Source organism: Gymnoscopelus microlampas, assembly GCF_963454915.1.
Source record: "Gymnoscopelus microlampas genome assembly, chromosome: 3".
Taxonomy (NCBI): Eukaryota; Metazoa; Chordata; class Actinopteri; order Myctophiformes; family Myctophidae; genus Gymnoscopelus; species Gymnoscopelus microlampas.
Window position 1 is genome coordinate 52055369 of NC_139940.1, and position 15252 is coordinate 52070620.

The window sequence follows — 15252 nt, forward strand, 5'->3', positions numbered from 1 at the left end:
AAGGTCCCGTTCAGGTTACATAAAGGGTTCGGCCCAGACGTCAGAAGTGTGTTCGATTATGGAAGGAATTATGGCCGCAAACAAAACCAAATGCAAAGCCTTGATGATAGTTACAGACAGTGACTATTGTTTCAGAGGTGGAAATAAGGAGCTAGATGTATGGGATGGTCGGGGCTATATCAATGTCAAGGGTCAAGAGTTGGCTCAGGGCAATCTTTGGCGACTAATTTTTTTTTAAAATTCAGCCCAATACTGAGGATGACACATTCACTGCAAATGGCAACTGTGGGGTGGATGCGTTGGCTCAGGATCGGTCTGACAGGTTTAAGATACAGCATGTTGCGGTATTGACTCCTGCCGAGTGGCAGGAGGAAGGAGGGACCATAGCGGTTCCAGAGAGTGAGGAATGGAATCTCCTCACTCAGGTCCACACAGGACTAGGGCATGTGGGTGCCCGGCGTGTAAAAATATTTCTTGATGAGAATAATATCAGAACAAAGTCTCCCATTAAAACAGTCCCAAAAGATCAGAAAGGCTTGCGAGAGGTGCGCGGCTGCGGGAGGTTTTAAGAAAACCCGTACGGTAGACCGGGCTATTGTTTGCGAAGGAATAGGTAAACATTTCAGTGCAGATATAGCCGGACCGTTGTGCGAGAGAACTAAGGCAGGTAACAGGTATTTTCTGGTAACGGCAGACAACGGATCTAGTTGGAGACAAGGACCGGCCGTCCATAAAGGGAGTGGTTTGCATGCGACCATCGGTCGAGGATCTGGGTCTATAGTTGAACCTGCATGGGTCAGATCCTCGGCTTTGGCGTGGTTTGCAAAACTGCGGTCTGGGCCTCCATTTATTTATAGTTAAAATAATGTCGGTGCTGTCTCTGATCTGCAGGTGACGAGAGAGGGATGGAGCCGGAGGTGACGGAGGTTAGCGTCCTAGAGGATGCCCTCACCCCGGTTTCGGCGTCACCTGACACTAAGAGACTGAGTTGGAAGCACCAGGTTCGAAAGAATACGGGTGCAATATTTAGTTGCATGCCGTTAGCTTTCCTGACCTGATCGTTGTTTTTGTGGTCTAAAACAAATAGACAAAAATGACCTAAAAACAGCGTGTGATTTATTCTGTGCAATTAATGCTACCGGCTTTCAGCTAAATGGTTCCGATTGTGACTCAAATTGGTGGACTGTTTCCCAACTTAGATTTTGGGATAACATGGCATACAATTGGAAGACACATCGTACCATGTTAAATGAAACTCACTTGATTCAGTTGTTCTCCTACTGGGAAAAGGCACCGACACGAAATGTGACGTGTGCTCGGTTCATCACACGAAACAAGTGGATGACTCCCAGTGGGAGTGATTATGCTGACTGGACAAAGTGGACATGGATAGCAAATTGCACTTTTGGGCAGAGTAAGGGGATCTGGGTTACGGGGGAAATGGACCTAGTGAGTCGAGAGTCTGAGTGGCAAAATTATACAGCCGCACGAGACTTGACGACCTTTGAGTTCTATCCCCGAAATTCCGACGGACACCGTTTGCAATTAGTACATTTTTATTTGGTGCCAATGTAAATTTTGATCCGGAACCGGTAGAGAAAATGCCGGTGCCCGAGAGGCTCCACCATAAAATAATGGCAGGAGAAATGACATACAATTCGTGTTCTGTGGACCCAGGTGAGGGCAAGGTTGAATGTCACCGGCCTTATACCACTGATAAATGGTTTAACTGGACGTTGTTCAAAACCTCTATTGATTATCATCTGTCCAGTTACCCACCTGGGTTGCCATGGTTGAAAATGTTAAATGTGCCCTTGATTTTAATAGGCCTGTTTATACTGCTGGGTCTCTTACAAACAGCAGGTTTACTGGGGACATTGTTAAAAGGGTTGCAACACATATTCAGGGGTTTAGGGAAGTTGCAATGTTGTACTCTCCGCCTTATCTGTATAGGCAGGAAACCTGTGGTCTCCTCACAGGCAGCTGCTGCACGGAGACGGCGTGCAAAGCCAAAAGGTCAATTTGCTGCCTTTGCATCGAGGCGGACATAACAAGCAACAATGAGGTATATAGAAATGAATGAATGTTTTGTGAATGAAAACAAACCCTTAGAGGAGTTCACGCAGGTTTGACTGTATGATGAATAAAAAAAAATAAAAAAAAGGGAAAACTAAAAGAGGGCGAGTTTGCCTGTGAGGTGTGATGCTGTACTATATGTGTATATATATATATACATAGGACAGCATCATTAAGAGACACTTCAAGCAAATGACTGCACTCGGAACCATAGGCGACCATGGACAGCGAAAACTCAACCACATTTGACTATGACCCAGCTGCAATGACCCAAGACACGGGGAATGCGCTGGTAAGTGTGGTTTCCTGTTCAAAGAGAGCTTTCAAGTGCTATTCTGGTAGACTCATTGTGTGGCACGGTAACTATTGCCTGTGCCCTGATGAGTTAATCATTATGGCCTTAATACTGTTTACAGTAGTTCTGCCTAAGAAACGATGCGATCGTGTACACTTTGGGCTATTGCTATTTCTGGGGTGTTGTCTGACAATCCTCAGAATGATAATGTGTGAACGATCGCTCGGTCTGGGGCTTATTTGGGTTGGTAGGGGAAGTCTAGACACCCATCTTGAATGGTGGACACCAACTTTGTATGTCATAGCCCTGTGCATGCTGGTGGGACAAATGGTGCCTATGTATTTCCATTGTGTTGCCTGGCTGCTGGCTATGATGGTGTACGAGGCCCTGCTTATGGGTGCACTGCTGGCTTACTTAGCCATGCTGGTGTTATCTCTAAGACCGGGGCCTCGTAAGAGGGAAATGGTGCGGGCCACTGTCGTATATTGGTTAATAACAGCACTAATGATATTACTCAAGATTCTGAGCCTTTTTGATCTGATTTCTGCTCTTATCCCCCTGCTAACAGAGGGCTTAGTTTTAGCCTTTTTAAAAGGGAGGCAGACCAGAGTCGGAAAGGTGATCATGTGCAGCCATGACAGGATTGTGGCCCGTGACCAAGCTCATGGATAATAAAAATTAAAAGAATTATGATATACATATAAACTATATATGTATCAAATAAAAAATAAAAAAAAACATTATACGGTGATAGAATAAAATAGATTATCATTTGTTTCCTGTTACAGGGTCCAGCAGTTCGGGAGTTAACTCTTTTGACTCCGGACTCAGACTCAGTCATTTGGGTCATGTCAAGTCCAAACCCAAGTCCAAACCCAAGTCCAAACTCAAGTCCAAACCCAAGTCCTAACCCGAATCCTGGCCAACATTCAATTGAGGAAGATATTGTAAGCAGGAGGACCCCAATTCCGGTCCCGGCTGAACCCATGATTTTATATGCCCCTGATGGGGGTTCCCTTTCCGAAAGTCAGTTGAAAGAGGGCCCGCGGGTATGGCTGAAAGCAGCTTGGGGGAGTGTAGGTGAAATTCCCCTAGGGTCTGTGATGTTCCATCCCAAGGGTCATGAGGTGAATGGATAGCGGGCTCAACCTTGTGGGCACAACATTCATACGAACCCCGCTTTCGGGACGATGGTGAGTGGGACATGCCACAGGGAGCTGCACCTGTCACTGTTGTGATTTATGACCATCCAGAAGGGCCCTGGTGCATGCTGTGGCGTACTCCCCAGGATCAGGAAGCTGAGATGATGTGCTTGGTGGCCCTGACTCCTCGCCTGGAAACCCAGTTCCATGTGAGGAAGCTTTGTGGAGTTACATTCCTGGGGCATCCGGAGGGGCCTGACTACAACGTGGAGAGGTCCAGGGACGGGGCCGAGGTTCTGCCAAGGCCAAGAGAGGGTGTCATGGTTGGGCTAAGATATGGCCTTGTCATTCCGCGGCCTGTGTTGACCCCGCGGCAGCTGGGTGACCTTGCCAAGCAACGCGCTCTGCTGAAGAAGAGGAACAAGCGCGGGGGGGCGTCAACGTAGGCGTTGGAACGCCAATCAACTCACTGTTGCTGTGGACACTAACTCTGCTCCTTGATGCCAGCCGTCACACCACGGCCACAACTTCCTCTTTCTCAATGACTTGCTAAAAACTGTACTTTTCGCTCACATGACCTAAATGGCCATGGCAACAGCTGAAATGTTTTAACTGGTAGAAGGAAAAACCATATTAGGTTTTTCCTATTGAAATAATCTAACCAGCACCATATAAGGTTTAGCTACTGAAATGATCTAACCCGGAGGGAGGCGATCCCATATTTGGTGTGTCGGATGGAGCCAAAATTGTATAAATACTGCTGTATATCTCTGTTCTGGGGGGGTTTGGTAGAGAAGCTTTTGTGAGGTGTCACTTGTTTGTGCCTTTTACGGGGCGACGGACATAGCCTTGCGCGGAACTTCTCCCATTTTTAGCTCTCTCTGATTAGTTCCTTTTGGCGGCCACACTGCAACGAGGTTGCGGGGAGCGATAGTGAATTCTGCTGTATTCAACTGGGACCTTGGCATTGCCCATAATCTGGTTGAATAAACAGAGACTTTTGTCAGCTCCTAGCATTACCGATTGCTTGGACGCCTAATCTTAGGTAGCCTTTAGTTCGCAGGAATTGAGGAATATTATCCAGATTTAACATTCAAACAAGAATTCATGGCATTGCCCGTATCTTGGTTGAATTAAGTTGAATTTGGGGATATTTTTCTGCCTGTGCCAGGCACCTTAGATTTAGGAAATGAGGAGATAGAGCTTAGGGGTCTGTTGTCTGTCTTATCAGAAATTCTGCCTTTTCATACATATATTTGTATTATTGCTAAAAGCCTGTATTAGCTTGAGTGTTAAATAAAAACCCTTTTCTATGAGAGAAGTTTTAAGAGGATTTCTTCATACGAGCCGTTTGATCTTATCAGCGGACACTTGGGTGAGTGAGAAAATATGCAACAGAAGCCACTATAAATAGAAATAGGCATTTCAGAGTGTGTTTCCAGTGCTGAGAGGTAAATAGTTTCACAGCTACAATTGGTCTGAGAACTTCTCGGCGCGGGGCACGCGCTATCTGGGGTGCAACGGCACTGCTGTACTTATGGGGTTTAAATTCATAGGGTTTATAGGTTTTGCTGAAACTAACGAGGGTAGTAGAAATTAGGAGTGTTTCAATTTCTTCTATTTTCGTCAGGCCATTACAGTATCCACGTTTCATGGCTCTAGGTCAAACAGGGCATAAGTTGTACCTGTTCAAAGTTGCCATTTTCAATTGAGTGCTATAGCGCCACCTTTGGACGAAAGATTGCTAGATGTATTTTTTGATAGTTTTTCATGACCATCTACCATATGGCCGAGTTTCGTAAAAAGCGACAGCACGGTTCAGCCAGAACTGCGAAAAGTGGCAGAAGAAGAAGAAGAAGAAGAAGAAGAAGTGACAGAATAAAGCGAAGCATAAAACAGGTCCAGAGCTGAGCTCTGGCCCCGTAATTAAAACAGGTACAGAGCTGAGAGCTCTGTCCCTGTAATAAAGTTATAATAAAGACAATACATTTTATGTTAAGTATTTTTCCCCTTTACGGTACTGTAGAAGAAAGGAAACGTATAGCTTCAAAACCAAAAACGGCTTAATGTTTGTGTACCGTTACACCCAGAGTAGTTGCAGGTGGTCACAATCGTCACAATCGTATGTTATAAGATGAAGACATGTTCAACTACATTATTGTACATAAGACATATGAACTTAACTGCAGAAATTGAAGATGAAGGGTTCAGAGTCCATTGGACCAAAACACTTAAAAGTATAATATTCCCTCTGTGTACTTTGAAATGAAACATTGAAGCTGATCATATTCTATATCATGAACAGTATAGTGTAGCAGCTGCTATGCTCATGTACTTTATGTCTAACCTCGCCCACTGTTTTACACCTGTAAACCTGTGATGTGACAATAATTCTGATTGTTATTAAAGTTGAACTCTATTGTGTTTTTATCCTCCAGTTGTCCAGAGAGCCATCATCATTGAGAGAAGCATCTTTAGAGCAGCTGCAGTGTGCCTTACAGCACTGTGTGTTCTAGGAGTGGTGAGAACCACAGACAAGGTCATGGACTGTGAGTATCAGCTGGTCAAAGGTCAAATTCATGCTCTTATAAAATAACCAATAAAACAATGCATCACTTTTGATAGTGTGTGGTTTCACTTGTTATTATACATGTTGAGGTCTGTTAACATAAAACACATCATCTCATAATGAACGGTACATACAACTGTGTATTGTCAACTTTTGGTCCTTTGCAGATCATTCAGCCATTACTGAGTTACAGACAAAGTATGAGAACATGACCCTGGAGAGAGACCAATGGAAAACCAGCTTTAACAACGTGACCCTGGAGAGAGACGAATGGAAAACCAGCTTTAACAACTTGACCCTGGAGAGAGACCAATTGCAAAGTGAAGTAAACCAGCTTAAGGGAGAGATATCAGGTGAGAGAAATTACAAACCTTTCTAAAGGAATGTGAGTCTATTATTGATATTTGAACTATTGTCAAGGAAGTGTAGGTTCATGAAATACTAGTTAAACATACTGTAGATCAGGGTTCCCCAATTAGTTTTCCCCAAGGGCCAAATTATGTCTAGGGTGCAAGTGCGCGCAAAATGTTGAGTTTTTTATTCGTTTTTTCTCTAATCTAGCTAATTTGACACTGTTATTTTAGGCCTGGGATTCTTAAATCCTGTGTTGAGGGTCACACAAGGAAAAAATGCACACTGGAAACTAAATAAGTTGAGAACCAACCATTTACTTAAAATATTTGGTTGTTACGTACTGAAAATCTAAATAAGTCCAGAACCAACAATGTACTTACAGATGTGTTTGTTACAGTCTGCTTGAACAGTAATACAGATATTAATATTATTATTTTATTTTTTTAAGTTTAAAAAAAAAATACGACAGGAGTCGTCGCGGGCCGGACAGTTGCCTCTCCGGGCCGCCTATTGGGGGTGTTTTGCACCGTTTTTTAAAAATATCTACAGTGTATGAATGAGAAAAAAAAAAGAATATGAACTTGTAAACCATGCAACCTAGTTGCTTCTTTTGGGCTTGTTTTCATAGACCTGGTTGCTTGTTTCTCTCGCAAAATCGGGTAACACTGTCTCTGACTACTATTATTTGAATAACTACTCTCTCTCCATGTTAAAATTGATCATCAGTGCATTGAAACTCCTGTTTGATGTTTAGTCAAGTCGTGTCCCAGTGGATGGATGAAGTTTGGATGCAGCTGTTATAACATATCTACTGAGAAGACAACCTGGGAGAAAAATAGGGAACAATGTCTGAAGACAGGAGCAGATCTGGTGATCATTAACAGTAAAGAAGAACAGGTTAGTGGATCTGTGTGTGTGTGTGTGTGTGTGTGTGTGTGTGTGTGTGTGTGTGTGTGTGTGTGTGTGTGTGTGTGTGTGCGTGCGTGCGTGCGTGCGTGCGTGCGTGCGTGCGTGCGAACATCAGAACATACACTGCTTTACTTTCCGTCTCTCACAGTACAGAGCATTCTTCCTTGTATTAGCGCGGTGTGAAGACTGAACCAAACCAACACTCGGAGACAGTATGTGCGAAGGCCTCACAGGGCGTTTTATTAATGAATACGGCACGTCCACGGGGTATTCCCCCGGTGCCGTCTTGTTTCTAATGTTTCAAATCATAAATCAGAACAAAACAAACTTTCAACCCTCAGTGTGGGCTCAGTGTCAATAAAGGTCCGTGCGTAATCCTCTGCCCGCGCTCTGCGGGGGATTCCTGTCCACGAACGGTGGTTACTACATCAGGTCCTAGGTTGCCTATAACAAAGAGATACAGTCATTAGACTCCGAGTTATATAACACCAGGTAAATGAGGAGGAGAATAAGTGGCGGTTTGCTTACCGCCTATGCACCTGTCTGGCCAGCGTGGAGAGTCAGTCCATACTGAGGCAGAGGCGGTGCTTTTACTTTGTTTGTGCACTCCCCAGCTGGGTGCCACAGCTGCGCTCACTTCAGGCTGATTCCACAGGTAGACGGGCAGGTAACGCCCGTCAACGACGCAACCCAGCTGGGGGCGGGGCCTGGCTGGCCGTGCACCGCCTCTGTCCCACTGACTCTCCCTGCTGAGGTGCTTACCTGGCAGGCGGTTGCCTAGCGACACCCCACAGCGCGCTCTGCGCGTAACGTCAGCATCCCATAATAACCACAGTCTCTTAAAGGGACCTTAACCACCATATACAGTAGCAAACCCCATGTAATCACAGTGTGACCCATGTTATTAGAACATAACATTTCTCCCCCCTCAAAAAGAACCAACAGCATACCCCCCCAACCAAAACATTTCTTAAGAAAACATAAAGGATAATCAAAATGACAGAACAACACGACAGCATGAACAGTAGGAATGCAAATTATGTACAAGGCAAGATTCTGTGACGAAAGCTAAACTAAGCATGGTAACTTGTGACATAGTCCTGCAAGGTAACAGGCCGAGCCGCACCACAGCCTCCTGGCGTGGCGCTGCAGGGGGTGGGACAGGGGCGGGTGGTGGAACCGGGGCCGGGGCTTAATGTGCATGGCCACCGTGCCTGAGTAAAAGTGCAAAAGTATAAAATGGACTCGTATCAGAATGTCCCATTTCAAGTTTTTAAATGTATAAAAACCTTTTGAAAATAGCAGATCTACAAGCTCTGTGAGCTTGTAGATCTCTGTGAGCTGTAGATCTCAGCCCCTATATAGGCTACATTTCGGCCATTTGAAAATAGCCATCTACTTTTGATACTCAAAGTACATTTTTATACCAATACTTTTGTACCTTTACTGAAATACATTTTGAATTGACTTTTACTTGTAAGGGAGTATTTCTACATTGCAGTGTTCATACTTTTACTTAAGTAAAACATGTGAATACTTTTTCCACCACTGGTTATGAACAGAACTGACGATATATTGGCTTGAGGTGGCTAAAGTGGCCAACGTGAAATCGTGCAAAGACACCCGACTGTTTTGAGGTAAAAAAATTAGGTAAAAGATAATAATAAATTAATTCAAAAACAGAGAAAAACCCGAAAAAAAATAATAAGAAATTAATAAATAACCGAATTAAAACCAAAACATTTTCAGACATTTTAGCGCGTAGAACAATTTTCGCGCAAAAATAATTCACGCGCGAGGACAGCGCACGTGCATGGGGCATGGGGGGGCCACTTTCAAAAAACCTGTCCCCCCACCCAAGAATCCTGTCATCGGCCCTGGATGGGACAGAAGGGGTTGGGGCTGTGATGGAGCGAGAAAGGAGGTCTGCCACCATGTTTTCTCTGCCTGGCGTGAAGATGAGGTCATAATGGTACTGGCGGAGACGTTCCGCCAGTACCATTCTGACCCGAACCCGACGTCGAGAGCACTGTTGTGGGGGCCTGGTGGTCTGTCCTGATGGCGAAATGACGGCCATAGACATACATGTGCCATCGTTCGCATGCCCATACACAGGCCAATGCCTCACGTTCACCCACGGAGTACCTCTGCTCTGTGGGTGTCAAGGCCCGAGATGCGAAGGCGATCGGCCTCTCTGTGCCGTCATGAAGCTGCGACAGGACAGCTCCAACCGCAGCAGCGGAGGCGTCGCAGGCTATGAAGGTTGGGCTGGAGAGGCTGAAATGGGCGAGGACAGGAGGTGAAGTTAGCTGTGTTTTTAGCATGGAAAAGGACTCAGCGCACTGTGGTGACCATTCCCAGGGCTCCTCCTTCTTCAGGAGCTGGCGGAGGGGTGCTGTCGTGTGTGAGTAGTTGGGCAGGAAACGCAAATAATAAGCGGTCATTCCCAGGAACGAGGCGACCTGTGTGGTGGAGGTAGGTTCTGGGATGCGCTGTATTGCCTCAACGTGGGAAGAGAGTGGTGAAATGCCATCTGCTGAGAGGTGGAAACCGATGAAGTCCACAGTCTGCACTGAGAAGAGACATTTCTCGCTGTTCATGGTCAGGTGATATTTGGTAAGAGCCTCGGGGCAGAGCTAAGACCAAACGGCATGCGCGTGTACCTAAAGACCCCAGCGTGAGTCACAAATGCTGTCAGGTCCCGGCTGGCTGGGTGAAGGGGAACTTGCAGATAGCACTGCTGCAAAAACGTTGAGAAGACTGTTGAGCCATGGAAGAGAGTGGTGAGCTCCTCAGCTGTAGGTAGAGGGTATTTGTCTGGGATGACAGCTTTGTTGACCTGTCGCAGATCCACACAGACCCGGAGACCCTCTGACCTTTTTTGTGCGACCACCAGGTTTGAGATCCAAGGTGCTGCATTTATTAGCTTGATGATGCCCTCTTCTAGCAGGGAGGTGAGCTCAGCAGTGACGCCCTCCCGGAAGGCGAGTGGTAGGCGCCTGAGGGGCTGAATAACTGGTGTCACGGCAGGGTCAACCAGGGGTCGATGAGTGAATGCTGTTAAGCAGCCCAGGCCATCGAACAGCACTGGCCACTGCTGGAGTATTGTCGAGGAGACCTGCATTATAGCCCTACCACTATTGTCCATTAGAGAGAAGCCCAGCTCGATGAAGAGATCCAGGCCAAGGAGGTTGGTTCCCCGCTGTGCCACATGAAAGGGGAAAGAGGGAAGGTGCGTCGTACCGTAGCGGACAAGCAGGTTGAGGGTGCCCACTATCTCAATGGCAGAGTTTGCATACCCCCGCAAGCTTGTGGATGGGGGTCCTAGTGGCATGTGGGAAAATAATTTCCTGTATGTGGTCAGATTGAGGAGCGACACTGCAGCCGTGGCATCCAGGATGAGTGGCACGCTAACCTCCCCCAGCTGCACTGTGCAGGTTTTTAATGACATGTGGAACGGATATTACTAATTGTGATATCCAGAACCGGACTGGGGAAACCTGTGCTGCTGTGCCACATTGGTTGGAGCTGAACGACAGACTTTAGCAAAATGGTTTAGTTTAGAACAGTTTCTGCAAGCCTGTCCACGGGCAGGGCACTGTGATGCCCTTGTTGCATGGGAGTTAGATCCACAGTTGCTGCAATTGCGTCTGGGGCCCACAGTGGAGCGCTGTCTACTCATTTGCTGCACAGCCAGGCTGTCGTCAGTGGGCGGGGCAACTTGTGATGACAGGTCTGTTTGCTGCAGCTGTTGTGCTAGTGCTGAGTGTTGAGCAGCAGGGCTGGCTAGCAGAGCAGAGCATTCTAGAGCAGATTCCATGTGCAACGCTACTTTGATTGCATCAGTCAACGTCAAATCGTCAGGTTCCATTAATAGTTTTTCTCGTGTCTTGTCACATGACGTGACTTCTATCAGTTGGTCTCTGATCATTTGGTCATGCAACGCTCCATACTCGCAGGCCTGTGTTAGCTCACGTAGATCAGCCACAAAAGACTGTATAGACGAGCGCTACTCAACACGCGGCCCACGGGCAGCATGCAGCCCCAACCCAACGCAGTGTCTCTGCGGCCCTTCTGCGGCTCCCTTTTTAAAAACATTTTTTATTGTGAAGCACAGGATAGAAATATACATTTCATTCAAATATATGAGTTGCTTCCTCTTTTTTTCAAAAACAAACAGACATACACAGGGGCGTCAATTGGGTATGGCAAGGAAGGGCAGGTGCCATACCTTGGCTCCAAAACTTTTTTTTTTTATAAAAACAAAAAAAATCATGAATAGTAACCTAATGCAGGTGTAAGACCATTGTGTTTGTATTGTGTTATAACTGTTATAAACTATGCATTATACCATAGTTTTCTATGCATTTCGGGGGTTTCGGGGGGTTTGACCTATCCGGGTTTGACCTATCCTGGACACCTATCCTGGTGTCCTTTATTTCTATCTCTGGGAGTTGGCAAACCTAACCTTGCCATATCTTACCTTTTGCTAAAGTTCCGAGCGCTCCAAGAACTCGCTGGCCCTCAGTACCGAGACAGTGGGCGGCAGTGGCTCAGGGGTAGAGTGGCCGGGTAGAGTGAACTGGAAAACCGCAAGGTTCCCAGTTCGATCCCGGGCTGGGGCGCTCCCCTAGAGTTAGTGTCGAAGTGTCCTTGAGCAAGACGCTGAACCCCTAATTGCTCCCGATGAGCAGGTTGGTGCCTTGCATGGTTTCCTCCGCCATCGGTGTATGAATGTGTGTGTGAATGGGTTAATGGCACAATCAATGTAAAGCGCTTTGGATAGAAGCGCTATATAAATGCACCATTTACAGTGGACGAGGAGAGCAGTCTTTCGTTTGTCTGGAAGCTGCTCGTTGGAGAATCCCAGCGCATCAATATTGGCATTAGAATCTTTCAGACAATGTGTCCATGGCACTGTGGGTTCCCCGGGCACCGTGAGAAACACTTCGGGTGGGGGAAGGCTAAATCCAGCCATCCTTGTCGCCAAATGTTGTGTGTTGAAAAGACTGACACGCACACACGATTCAACGTCAGAGCATACACTGCTTTACTTTCCGTGTCTGACAGTACAGAGCATACTTCCTTGTATTAGCACGCGCGAGTTTTTTGTAAACTATATACTGTTTGGTATGTCAAAATGACTAACTGAAAACATATACAAAGCATCACTACTTCATGTAGGTAAATTTAGCATGTTTAGAATGACCAGTATACATCACAGTATCACATAAACTCTTATTGAAAATATAGTGTGCTGAGGAACACATCTTACCTTGGGCAAATCTAATCAAGACTGGCACCCCTCTAACATGGACACCTGTGTTACTCAATAAGGTGCCGCCCACTAACCAATAAGAAATGCCCTTAATTAAGGAGCAAGTGGAACCCACTAATCTCTGTTACGCGCGCGTGCGTGCGTGCGTGCGTGCGTGCGTGCGTGCGTGCGTGCGTGCGTGAGAGAGAGAGAGAGAGAGAGAGAGAGAGATGCCCATACACAGGCCAATGCCTCACGTTCACCCACGGAGTACCTCTGCTCTGTGGGTGTCAAGGCCCGAGATGCGAAGGCGATCGGCCTCTCTGTGCCGTCATGAAGCTGCGACAGGACAGCTCCAACCGCAGCAGCGGAGGCGTCGCAGGCTATGAAGGTTGGGCTGGAGAGGCTGAAATGGGCGAGGACAGGAGGTGAAGTTAGCTGTGTTTTTAGCATGGAAAAGGACTCAGCGCACTGTGGTGACCATTCCCAGGGCTCCTCCTTCTTCAGGAGCTGGCGGAGGGGTGCTGTCGTGTGTGAGTAGTTGGGCAGGAAACGCAAATAATAAGCGGTCATTCCCAGGAACGAGGCGACCTGTGTGGTGGAGGTAGGTTCTGGGATGCGCTGTATTGCCTCAACGTGGGAAGAGAGTGGTGAAATGCCATCTGCTGAGAGGTGGAAACCGATGAAGTCCACAGTCTGCACTGAGAAGAGACATTTCTCGCTGTTCATGGTCAGGTGATATTTGGTAAGAGCCTCGGGGCAGAGCTAAGACCAAACGGCATGCGCGTGTACCTAAAGACCCCAGCGTGAGTCACAAATGCTGTCAGGTCCCGGCTGGCTGGGTGAAGGGGAACTTGCAGATAGCACTGCTGCAAAAACGTTGAGAAGACTGTTGAGCCATGGAAGAGAGTGGTGAGCTCCTCAGCTGTAGGTAGAGGGTATTTGTCTGGGATGACAGCTTTGTTGACCTGTCGCAGATCCACACAGACCCGGAGACCCTCTGACCTTTTTTGTGCGACCACCAGGTTTGAGATCCAAGGTGCTGCATTTATTAGCTTGATGATGCCCTCTTCTAGCAGGGAGGTGAGCTCAGCAGTGACGCCCTCCCGGAAGGCGAGTGGTAGGCGCCTGAGGGGCTGAATAACTGGTGTCACGGCAGGGTCAACCAGGGGTCGATGAGTGAATGCTGTTAAGCAGCCCAGGCCATCGAACAGCACTGGCCACTGCTGGAGTATTGTCGAGGAGACCTGCATTATAGCCCTACCACTATTGTCCATTAGAGAGAAGCCCAGCTCGATGAAGAGATCCAGGCCAAGGAGGTTGGTTCCCCGCTGTGCCACATGAAAGGGGAAAGAGGGAAGGTGCGTCGTACCGTAGCGGACAAGCAGGTTGAGGGTGCCCACTATCTCAATGGCAGAGTTTGCATACCCCCGCAAGCTTGTGGATGGGGGTCCTAGTGGCATGTGGGAAAATAATTTCCTGTATGTGGTCAGATTGAGGAGCGACACTGCAGCCGTGGCATCCAGGATGAGTGGCACGCTAACCTCCCCCAGCTGCACTGTGCAGGTTTTTAATGACATGTGGAACGGATATTACTAATTGTGATATCCAGAACCGGACTGGGGAAACCTGTGCTGCTGTGCCACATTGGTTGGAGCTGAACGACAGACTTTAGCAAAATGGTTTAGTTTAGAACAGTTTCTGCAAGCCTGTCCACGGGCAGGGCACTGTGATGCCCTTGTTGCATGGGAGTTAGATCCACAGTTGCTGCAATTGCGTCTGGGGCCCACAGTGGAGCGCTGTCTACTCATTTGCTGCACAGCCAGGCTGTCGTCAGTGGGCGGGGCAACTTGTGATGACAGGTCTGTTTGCTGCAGCTGTTGTGCTAGTGCTGAGTGTTGAGCAGCAGGGCTGGCTAGCAGAGCAGAGCATTCTAGAGCAGATTCCATGTGCAACGCTACTTTGATTGCATCAGTCAACGTCAAATCGTCAGGTTCCATTAATAGTTTTTCTCGTGTCTTGTCACATGACGTGACTTCTATCAGTTGGTCTCTGATCATTTGGTCATGCAACGCTCCATACTCGCAGGCCTGTGTTAGCTCACGTAGATCAGCCACAAAAGACTGTATAGACGAGCGCTACTCAACACGCGGCCCACGGGCAGCATGCAGCCCCAACCCAACGCAGTGTCTCTGCGGCCCTTCTGCGGCTCCCTTTTTAAAAACATTTTTTATTGTGAAGCACAGGATAGAAATATACATTTCATTCAAATATATGAGTTGCTTCCTCTTTTTTTCAAAAACAAACAGACATACACAGGGGCGTCAATTGGGTATGGCAAGGAAGGGCAGGTGCCATACCTTGGCTCCAAAACTTTTTTTTTTTATAAAAACAAAAAAAATCATGAATAGTAACCTAATGCAGGTGTAAGACCATTGTGTTTGTATTGTGTTATAACTGTTATAAACTATGCATTATACCATAGTTTTCTATGCATTTCGGGGGTTTCGGGGGGTTTGACCTATCCGGGTTTGACCTATCCTGGACACCTATCCTGGTGTCCTTTATTTCTATCTCTGGGAGTTGGCAAACCTAACCTTGCCATATCTTACCTTTTGCTAAAGTTCCGAGCGCTCCAAGAACTCGCTGG

At 47.0% G+C, this 15252-nt stretch overlaps 1 protein-coding gene across 1 annotated transcript in view; it reads left to right on the plus strand.

Annotated features, from left to right (window-relative positions):
- Window positions 1-15252, plus strand: part of LOC311041904 (uncharacterized protein) — a gene marked incomplete at its 5' end in the record, with an annotated part of 29334 nt that overhangs the window by 11594 nt on the left and 2488 nt on the right. The window contains 3 exons of the mRNA XM_084052386.1: window positions 5952-6062; window positions 6250-6435; window positions 7191-7333. Of these exons, the coding sequence (XP_083908512.1) occupies window positions 5952-6062; window positions 6250-6435; window positions 7191-7333 (440 nt within the window). The remainder of the gene's footprint in view (window positions 1-5951; window positions 6063-6249; window positions 6436-7190; window positions 7334-15252) is intronic.